This window comes from Mesitornis unicolor, unplaced genomic scaffold (assembly GCF_000695765.1).
Source record: "Mesitornis unicolor isolate BGI_N332 unplaced genomic scaffold, ASM69576v1 scaffold34381, whole genome shotgun sequence".
NCBI classification, from domain to species: domain Eukaryota; kingdom Metazoa; phylum Chordata; class Aves; order Mesitornithiformes; family Mesitornithidae; genus Mesitornis; species Mesitornis unicolor.
In genome coordinates this window covers 82,069-92,586 of record NW_010165037.1, presented here as the reverse complement: position 1 = coordinate 92,586, position 10,518 = coordinate 82,069, and the positions used below count along the sequence as shown (strand labels likewise).

The following is a 10,518-nucleotide window of genomic DNA, read 5'->3' as shown; positions in this document are numbered from 1 at the left end:
AGGGTGTCGCGGGGAAGCAGGCTCCTGCCTGCCGGTGGTTGCCGGCGCCCGGTTCGCCACGTGTGTTGGTGCGGAGCAGGAGCCAGACCGGCACCCTGCCTGCCGGACCCAGGGGTGCGGGCATTGGGGCAGCGGGAGCCGGGATGGAGAAAAGTTTTGGCCCTCCATGGGGAGAAATGATAAGCGAAGTGCGCCAGGAGAGCACCCTCGGAGGAGGGCGCTTGGCTCTCGGGTTATCAAAAGGCAGAGATCCCACAGGAGCGCCCAGGTCTTGGGTCTTAAGCTCTTCTAGCACAGCCGTGACCCTGCCTGCAGCCTGGGAGTGCCGTGGGCAGTATTAATTAAATGCCATTAAATGGTAATGGTGTCACCATAACAATCCCTTATGGGCAGACTGGGAAAATTAACGTCAGTGGGGTTCCATGAGAATGTGGGGTTTTGTAACCTAAACCTCCCCCTGACAGCAAATTGTTTTTTGGAGCTGAGAACTGAAGAAGAAAAAAAACCTAGCTTCCTAATAACTTGCTGCTGTAGGCTTGGCAATAATTACAACAAAGTGCTCAGGCAGGTTCTTGTCATTATACAACAAAATGACCCTGTAATTCTGGAAAGGTGACATACAGGATAATTTTGGTCAGTTTTTAATGTGTATTGGTAGCAGATCTGATGTGGTTCCATGGATTTTTTTTTACCATCGCTAAAGACACTCGGCTGAAGTGACTGCTGCCTTTTGTATGAAATTACAGAAAGTAGTATTTAAGATACGTAACAAAATAGTTTTATGTAGTGGCTTGTCCACAAGTAGACAAAAAAAAGCTTTAAAAACAATATACCCATTGTTGAAGTTTTGTGTTCATAAACTTTCTAATATGTCTGTCGTTGCTGTTAAGAGTGGTGTATTTTGGATTTGCCCCTGAGGGGATCTGGGTAGAAGGAAAGCTTTGTGTTTGTGTGCAGGCATGCAGCTACAGTGCTTTTTGTCCATTCTCCCAAATCTTGCATGCTAGGAAGTAAACACTGGTATTAAGGAAATTGAAAATGTCTGCTTTTTGTTCCAGGTGCTGGTATAAAAGATGAGGGTGAATGAGAGCCGGGCAAGATCCTTCCAGGCCCCTGTCACCGTCCATAATTACCCAGGCAGGCAGGTGTACGTGTTCCCCGATGGCCAGTCTGATTCAGAGGAGTCATCGGAGGAGGAACTCAACGTTATGGAATTGCGACCGAGGGGCAAGGAGCAGCAGCGGTGCAGCACTGCTCGGGACAGAGCCAGAGATGTGGTACTTCTGGAACGAGAGATCACCGAGGATGATAGTCTTAACAAGCTAGCCCTGCAGTATGGTTGTAAAGTAAGAGCTATCTCTGTTTGGTTTTAATTACTTCAGAGGTGTTTATGTGGAGCTTAGTTTCCAGAATTACAGGAAGGCATGCTGTTGTCTGATAGCTTTGATACATACACAGTATGCCCTGTGTATTTTGTGAATGGTGAATATCTGGGTAAAACTGAGCTGAAGAAAGGCAGAGACAAAACAAAACAAGCGTTCTTCAGCTGACTTCTTCAGCCTAGGAAGATGTTGTCAACCCCACGCCCTGCGTGACCTGCTTTCCTGTACAATTTGGGTGACTAAGTGCAGTGTAGCAGTCATGATCTGTACTTTAGTTATTTAAGTGAGGGCAAAAAGTAGGAATCTGAGTACAGAAATAAGGCTCAGAGTCCTGCTCTCAAGGAGCATGTAGTTTTTGAGGCAAACTGAACAGTACAAAGAAATACCACTTCAGTAGGGTCTGGTTTGGGGGCTTTTGTGTTTATTTTTTGAAAGGTATGAGCTTGCATATCGCAGGGAAGGTCTAAGTCTAACAGGGGTGGACGTGGAGGAGGAGAGATGCCAAAGTGCAAGTCACAGAGTCCAAGTGCTCTGTCCATGTGGGTTTTGGTTGGTTGCTGTCATACCCAGAGGTGTGTGCGGTTCAGACATCTGCATGCATCTGCACGGTGGATTTTCTCTGGGGTTGGAACGTATTACAAAATACACTTTCTTTATTCCAAACCAAAGCACTTTATAGAAAAAAATGTTAAAAAGTTTAATTACCTGATCTGAACATTAGAAGTATCCAGTTGTTGGCAGTTAGAGCTGTATTTTTAGAGCCTCCTTTATCTGCAAGCTCAGCTGTGATTAAAAAGTTCCATGATGCAAACAATTGGACAGTGACCTGGATGGGGATAATGATACAGCGCTGGCTCGGCTGCTGCAATACCAGTGCAGGCTCTTGCTTAACAACACAACAGCTGTGTGGTGCAGCTGAAGCAAGAGGGCTTAGAGGAATTGCGACAATTCCTCCCCTCCCATTCCCTTAGAAACAAAAACAAAACAAAAAAGAAACCCTTCTAGGTTCTGCTGACTGATGCATGTGAAGGAGCAAGTCTGGTGAGACTTGAATAGGCCTTGATTGGCACCGGTGGAGCATGAGATAGAGCATGAGAACTCAGAGCTACAGCCATGACTTTGTAGTAATGACTGCGTGCTCATCTCTAAGCAGTAGCAATTGCATTGTTATTGGCACTTACGCTAAATCGCAGCAGTTCAGTGAGCTCAAAAGAGGAAGATTCTGAGCAACTCTTTTAGTTTATGGCATGAAAAGTCCTGCTGTGCCCCTCGAACTTGGAAGGACGAGGTCCTGCCCCTGCTGTGCCTGCTCATTTGCTGTCTCTGCCTCCCAGAGCCTGTCAGCCCCAGCAGCTGCAGACAGATTTGCTCTGCCTGCCGTGCTGAAGGCTGCTGGCCTTGTCTGGTGGGGAAAACAAGCTGATGGGAAGGGACCAGGTAGTCAATGTTCTCCTCGTGTAGTAAAAAAACTGTCCTACTGCCTCCCTCTCTTTCAGAAAGGACACTGCTGACTTGCTCCAGTTAAATTGAAGAGGTGCAGAAATCCTTATTATTGAATATTGGTGTCTTTTTCTGTTTACAGACTGGCACTGATCAATTTTTCTGTATTTCGTTCCTCTTTGTGAGGAAGATTTGCAGACACAAATATATGTGACTGTGTTTAAAAAAAACCAACAAACAACAGAATGAGCTTCCCCTTGAAATCAATGCAAACAAACTTGTCATTGGTTTCAGAATTGTTAGGGCCCACTTGGGGTGGGGGTATTGAAACAGTGCAACAAATAGCTTTGTGTGTGCTACAGATAAATTGGCGGAGATGCAAAGCACTTTAAAATTCTCATTTTGACTCTTGACCATTTATAGTCCTGGCCTGTTTTTGGCATTGTTCTTAGCTGGGACAAGAGGAGCTCACTGCAGCCAAAAAAATGAGTACAGAAAATAAGCCTAAATGGCTTGTGCAGCCAAGTGCTCTTGCATTCTTCCCATCAGCTTTGTTTGTTGTTTCTGCGTGAGCGCTGCTCCACTTTCTGTTTCTAGAGCCTTAGCATAACATTGCAGTGTTTGATTGCAGACGCTGCAGGGGATATTTACTGTCCCAATAATTTGTTTTCTTTGGAACAAACCCAAAAATCGAAGCACCACCTCAGCTAGGAGGCTTGGGGTGAGATTTTTGTTTCATAACTACGTAATTTTGCAGGGTTTAAGTCCTGAAGTTTCGCTGGGGCAAGCTGCGAGGAGTCTGACCCGCTAGCTGAGGATTCCCTTTGCCTCAAGGGCATCAGATTAGGATCTAGATTAAATGTCCCATTTTCAGATTTCGCAAGCTTTGCAGAGTAACCGTGCGATTCAGGCATTCATCTCGTCTCTGCCCTTCACCCAGTCGTGCTGCCTGGCTGTGACGTAGCAGACTTGCTGCTTTTTGGGGCTGGATGTGTGGTTTCCTGGCGGCCTGTGCAGGTTGGAGGGGAGATGCAGTGCGAGGGGCAGCTCTTCTGCAGGCAGAGCCACTGCCACTCCACATCCTCCACCTTCTCCCCGCAGGGCCAGGGGGGCTGCCCTCCCCTTGGCGTCTCCTGGGCTGCTGGGGGGGGACTTCCCTACTGGCAGCAGCACAGTGCCCCTGAAAGTGTGTTGTGATTGCAAAGGAGATGTATCATCTTGTAAAAGGAGATCTTTGCCCTGAACTCTCAGTTATTTTGGCGCTGATGGCACTTACTTAAACATTTGCTTAGGAAGTGCAGCGCTTTCTTGGTTTTAGTTCCCCAGTTGGATGGGTGATTTCTGAGATTTCTAAGAGAACAAATGAAACTTTCTCCGAAAGTGCAGGCCCTGTACTGTGTCTCTTCTGTGTGATACATCAAAGGTGGTTAACCTGTTCGCATTGCCTTTTTCTCTGGTTTGGGGTCTTGCTGTGTTCTTTATGTGTCCTCCAGCCTTTCCCTCGAGATTCTTTCATGTCTCCTTGGCTGCTCTGGAGCACGCCTCACACACGTTGACACTCCTGTTTGCTTTTTTCTTTGACAGAGCATTCAGGACAGGGGAGAAGTTCACGTACATACCTATTAGGTAGATGTCAGTGCACACTGTATTAAGCTGTCTTCTCTTTATTTGACATTAAAGAAACGCTGCCTTGCCTTTGTCTTTTCTTTGATAACCAGCTGTCCTTGTGACTTCTACTATGCATGCAGTTTGTTTTTGTTCTTTTTTGCTGTTTGCCTCACTGAGCTGGGTGGCAATACTGGTCACAGATGGAGACCCTACACAGGAACCTCCAAAGATGATCATTGCTGTGAGCAGGAGCATTTACTAGCGAGGAAATGAGCTGTGTGGAGTTGCTGTCATGCAGAAGAGGGGTGGTGCTTGGGAACACAAGCAAAGGGTGCTCGTGCCTGTTGGGAGAGATGCTCACCTGCTCTCTTCCAGGCTGTCATCTTCTCAAAGCTGTGGTGTGCTCCAGAGATGGAGCTCTGTGTGCTTTGAAATCACTTTCTGAGCAGGGGGAGGGTTTTGCCTGCTCATACTGTTGATGTCCTCTCACCTTAAACACTCATGCGCTTTTTAAGGTATGAAAAGTGTTTTAAAAAGGCACTGTTTTAAAGATTCTTCTTGCCTTAACTTGGATTAGAAAGTGAAAGAAGGGTAAAGAAAGTAAAAGGAAGAAAAAACAGTATTAATCAAAATACAGCACATGAGAGATACCAGAGCACTGGAGGAGGTTACAGACTGGTTTTGTAGGGGACTGTCTCTATCCTGCAGGACCTGGAGCATCCCTGGAGCAGCTGGGAAACCTCAGCAAACACCAAGCCACTGAAGCCAGGGCTGGCTTTTATTTTCCAGCTGCTGTGTGTACACTGGTTCTGTAGCTACTTCCTGCTTCAGTACTGTGGTTCCTACACTAATAGTGGTGTCCTTTTTGGATTCTGTAGGTTGCGGATATCAAACGCATCAACAACTTCATCCGGGAGCAGGACTTGTATGCACTGAAGTCCATCAAGATCCCTGTGAAGACGCACGGGCTGTTAACGGAGAACGGTGGAGAACTACGGCCGCTCCCGCCCGCGCCCTCCCAGACCGGCCTGAAGCTGGTGGACTTACCGGAGCCTGAGGAGGGTGCGAGCAGCTCTGCTGACAGCAGTCACTTGAGCAACTACTTCAAGGGGATTGACCAGAGCATCCAGGATGCGGTGCAGGCAGAGGTGCAGCTCAACGCAGAGTATTGCGTGGAAGCACTGGAGAGGCCACTGCTCGAGTCGGAGAAGCAGGAGAGCAGTAACGGTGCAGACTGTGGAATCCAGTGGTGGAACGCAGTTTTTATTATGCTCCTGATAGGAATTGTCCTGCCAGTATTTTATATAATCTATTTTAAAACACAAGGCCTGGTGGCCCATACCTCCAACACAACACTAACCTCAAATATTTCAGCAGATGGATTGGAAGGGAAATTGCCACAAAGCTCAGTTGTAGAAAAAAAATCCTGAGGGGGGAAAGGCAGCAAACCCAGCCTCTCCTCCTGCACTGAATCCCATCTGCTGGTGACTCTGACTCGAGTGCATTCAGGGTGATAACAATACAGATTATTTTTATTTTTGTAAGTAGCTGATGTTGCAGTCCTGAACTTGACTGAATGTGAGACAATGTGATTTTTTAAATGGAAAAAAAATAAGGATGCTTGGTTTGTAAAGATTATCAGGCAGCTGGCTTAACATTTGTGAACTCTGCTGAGGGAAAGTATTTTGTAGCAATTTACCCATCATGGTTGCTTCAGGTGTTTCTTAATGCCTTGTCTAAGAAGCGAGACCTCTGCTGCTGAGCTGGAGTGCAGTGTTCACGTGGTTGGAAAGGTGGGGGGTTGCGTTTTAAGAAAACACATTTTGCTTAGAGGAGAAGGGGAAGTTCTTTTTCTCTGACCTGTCATTTTTATCTCTTGCAGACCATGGCAGTGTTGGCATACTTAACCCTACAATTACGGCTTCTGTGTGTGAAGCAGGTGTGTGCAGCATGAGGACACTGATAGCATCTCACCTTCTCATCCTTTTGAGCAAGTGTTTAAGCTGTTTGTTAGGCTGCTTCACATCCACCACAGGGAAGGGTGAGCCCAGACATCTGCCCCTTGGTGAAATCCTTCAGCAACTGTTCTTGAAGCCCAGAGTCTCTGCAGGCAGAGCTCTTTGTGGAGGCTGAGCTTTCGCCAGGTTTCTGCTCAGCCAAAGCCAATTTCAGTGTCACCGCAGGTGGCCAAAGAACATTGGAGGAGGATGTGAGAGGAGCTTTAGGCCTGTGGTATGTAGCACATGTGTCTCAAGGGCTCGTTTGTTGGGGAGGGGGAGGTTTAGCCAGTGTTACTTAAAAATTTAAAAAAAAGTAAATAGCCATAATGCTGCATCTCAAACACCTGATTTCAGTCATGGACTTGAGTTTCTTTGTAGGTAGTCTTCATGTGAGGGAGCATTGCTAAGCTGCATTTAATTTGCAAGGCCCAGGAAAGAAGCCCTCTGTTACTTAGTCACAGGATGACACGTAAAGCCTTTAGAGGATGAGGACTGTGAAGCTGCTGCTGTTTGCATTAAAAAGCTGAGCACATAGGAGGGAGCAGTGCGACGTTGGAGGCTGGCGGTGTCCCGAGGCATCGGTAAGCCTGAGGTCTGTGCTGTTTAGGATGAGTCAGTAAACACTACATGCCAGAGGTGAGCAGAAAAACGAGGCTTTGGGGAGTTTTGCTTTAGAGAAGAATTTGCCTCAAATTTAATTCAGCAAATTCAAGCCGTGTGAGCAGAGGTGACCACTGCCCTAGGCCCAAGCACACAGGTGTTTTACAGCATGGTTGTGTGGTATGTGTTGGGGAAGTGGTGCACATGTGAGCTGGAAGAGCTTTGCCCACTGTGTCAGCTTCCAGTGAGGGTCTCAGCCCACAGCTGAGCTGGCAGCTGCTGCCATTCCCCAGGGCGAGGGCAGGGCTGGTGGCTGGGGTTGCCACCCTGGTTTGTTCTCCTCTCCTTGCCCCATTCACTGTGTCCCAGCTGTGGAAGGTGCTGGATCATTCCTGCCCAGGCTGCAGGGGTAGCACTCAGCCCTGCCAGTGCAGCCCTGGGACTTGTGCTTTGTTGCTTGCAACTCTGTGGGCAACAGCAGCACTCATGTGCGTGCTGCGGTGCAGGCTGCTGCTGCTGCACAGGTGCAAGCTCTTCCTGGCCAGAGGCAGAGCAGGCTGACGGCATCCAAGGGGGTGGGAAATGGGCCTGAGGCTTCCCGGCAGCATGAGGCACCCACACCAAGTGAGCAGAGCCCTGTGACAGTTTAAAAATAACCTGTGGGTCCTGCTGCTGGCAAAGGAAATGCTCAGGAAAGCCTGAGGGAACCTGATTTAGTAGTGTGGACTCTAAAAGTACCTTATACTGAAAAAATACTTGTTTGTTGTTTTTTTCTTCTGTGAAGGAAACGTATCTCTCTTTGTTCCGGGGAGGGGGGGGGAAATTATTACATTTTTAAATAAACTAACTGCAATAAAAGCACAAGGGGCAACACCCACCCCAGGCAGCTTGTGCTTTTTTTTTTTTTTTTTTTTTTTTCCTTTGTCACCACAACTCAACTGTGCTGTCACACAGCCGAGGACTTTCACCAACGCACACCTCACCACATCTCCCGGCAGCAGACAAAGAACACAGAACCCTTTACCTGCTGGGGTTTTTCTCCTTTGTTTGTCTGTGGTGTCCCAGGGGGTGGTGGCAGGGCCGGGTCCTTGGTGCTGGGGTCACAGCGCAGAACTGTGCCCAAGCAGGGCTGGGAATGGGGCAGTGCTGTGGGGTGCAGCTGCCCTCAGCCCCACAGCAGCTTCCCAGCACCCCTGGGGAAGGGAGCGAGTGCTGCAGTTCAAACCAATGCCCCCAGGGTATTTCGGCAAGGGGGAGAGGGGCAGAGGTGTGCCACGCAGGAATGGGCTCTGCAAACACGAGAGAGGCTGGAGTACACAGTAAAAGCCAGTATCTTTACTTTAGTGAATGCAGGATACAAATATTTTACAACAACCTCTAGCATTTTCTTAACCATTTGATAAAAAGTTCACTAGAATATTTATTGTATATTGAAGAAAAAACAACACATTCAGGGAAAAAAAAAATTGAGATTAACTTATTTTTTTCTTAAAAGATTCGTCTCAAGGATGGCAACAAAGTCCAGCTTGTGCCGCCAAACGGCTTATCAGCATTAAACCGTGAACAGCTTTTTTGTGAACTGTTGACTACAAACATTTACCAAATACATAAATCTCTTTTAAAAAAGCCATTTTAAATATAGCAAAGCAGTGTTCTCTTGCACAGCAAAGTGAAGAAAGTTCCTACTAAGATTTAAATGTTTACATTTGTTAAGTCTTTCTTTCACATTCTAATTTAACTTCTTCCCATGATCAATTGTTAGGAGTTATTATGTTCCTTATTTACTATGTATTTCTTGTGCGCACAGTAATTCGCAAGTTTCTGATGCATTAGTGTCCTTCAGGTGAAAGGAAAGGCTAAAGCATTTCTGACGAATCCCTGATCCCGTGTTCTAAATGCTATAGCGACAGCTTGAAGATGGAGAGGTGATTTGTCACAATAGAGATAAAAATCCTAAATCATTCAGCCTTGAATGGGTTCAGACCAGGATTGGATCCACTCGCAACTTCAGTCAGTAGAGTTAATTAAAAAAAGTATTTTTTTTTAACCTGTTGAAATATCTGTGCTATGTCTTTTTTATTTATTTATTTTTTACAAAACATTTTTACAATTCCTAAAAAAGTACGTTCCAAAGTGAGTTACTTGGTATTAAAAATCAGGATTCCCGTTTGTTCTCCCCCTGAGGCGGGAGGGCTGTGAGGACTCTGCTGAGTCTGGTGGAGGGCTTGGGGCAACCTGTGAGCAGTCCCGGCAGCAGCGCTTAAGAACCGATTATGTCTTTTTTTAATTCATTGGTGCAATTTCAATACAAACTCTAACCCTTACGTAGCTTTTTTTTCTTTAAGAAAACAGTAAGAGTACTGTTTAAAAACCTGCATAGAAATAAAGACTATTGAGATACAGTCAGCAAAGCCATCTTATAAGGCACACAAGAAAATAGACAGTAAATGTGAATGCAGAACTCCCACTCGGATGTACAGCAAAGTTCATTTTTGTGCATAAATAATCAAAAAATCAGGTAACGGAGCACTGCAAGGGTCTCTGAAGTGGTAAGTGAATGGGGTCACTTTGGAAACGGTTGCCATTAGAGTGAGTCTCATTGTCCCCTACACTTTGTAAACCAGCAACAACCACAATGAACAGGGAGCACTTCCCAAAGGTAAGTGGCTGAAACGCACCAAAACCTGTGCGGTGGCTGGGCCGTGACACCAGGAGATCAGGTACTGACTTTGTTCTTCAGTCACAGCTAACGCGAGCAGCCAAGGACACAGCTGTCCCCACTGCATCGCCATTCCTCACACTTGGTTACGGTATCCAGGAAGTGATTTCCTTTTTTTAAATTACCCTCCTCCCCAAAAAAAAATTAAAGCCCAAGCACAAATTTAATAAACACCAGGGATAACCTCTTTAAAGGAGTTTGGATAACAGCACAGCACTGCAGTTCCTTCCCCAGAACTTCAACTACGAGCAGTACCGTTTATTTCTGTCTGATTTTGGCTCCCAGAAGCGGATGCTGATACGGGCAGGAGATGCAGAGCCAGGACCTGCACACACCAGGTTTCTACAGACGAGAACACTGAGAGGTGACCCTGAGAGGTGCTCAGCCCCTCCAGCCCAGGCTGCCACACGCCCTACACCCACGTTTGGCTCCTGAGACTTTCCCAAATGCAGCTTCTGCCCCCTCGGACGGATTGGCCTGAGCAGGGCCTGGGCGCCAGCAGAGACAACGCTGCCCTCGCCGTCCCTGTCACCACACGGCCAGGCCGCACACGAGCTCGCGCTACCGCATCCGACACCACAACAAAACCACCTGAGCCAGGCCTCGCGACACGACAACACAACGCGCAGCAAATTCCTTTCCGAGGCTTTATCCCAAACCGCTTACCAACCTCAGCGCCTCTTGTGCTCCTCCGATATGTGTGACTTCCCTAGCACGAGAAATTAGGTCAAGTTTTTCCACTGTTTTTTTTTTCCCCTCCTCAGAAGAG

At 47.0% G+C, this 10,518-nt stretch overlaps 1 protein-coding gene across 1 annotated transcript; it reads left to right on the top strand.

Annotated features, from left to right (window-relative positions):
• The first annotated feature begins 1,073 nt into the window (after positions 1-1,073).
• On the top strand, positions 1,074-5,860 carry LYSMD4 (LysM, putative peptidoglycan-binding, domain containing 4). The gene is made up of 2 exons (XM_010194509.1): positions 1,074-1,346; positions 5,309-5,860. Exons 1-2 carry the CDS (start codon positions 1,074-1,076, stop codon positions 5,858-5,860), a joined length of 825 nt encoding a protein of 274 aa, XP_010192811.1.
• The last annotated feature ends 4,658 nt before the right edge of the window (positions 5,861-10,518 follow it).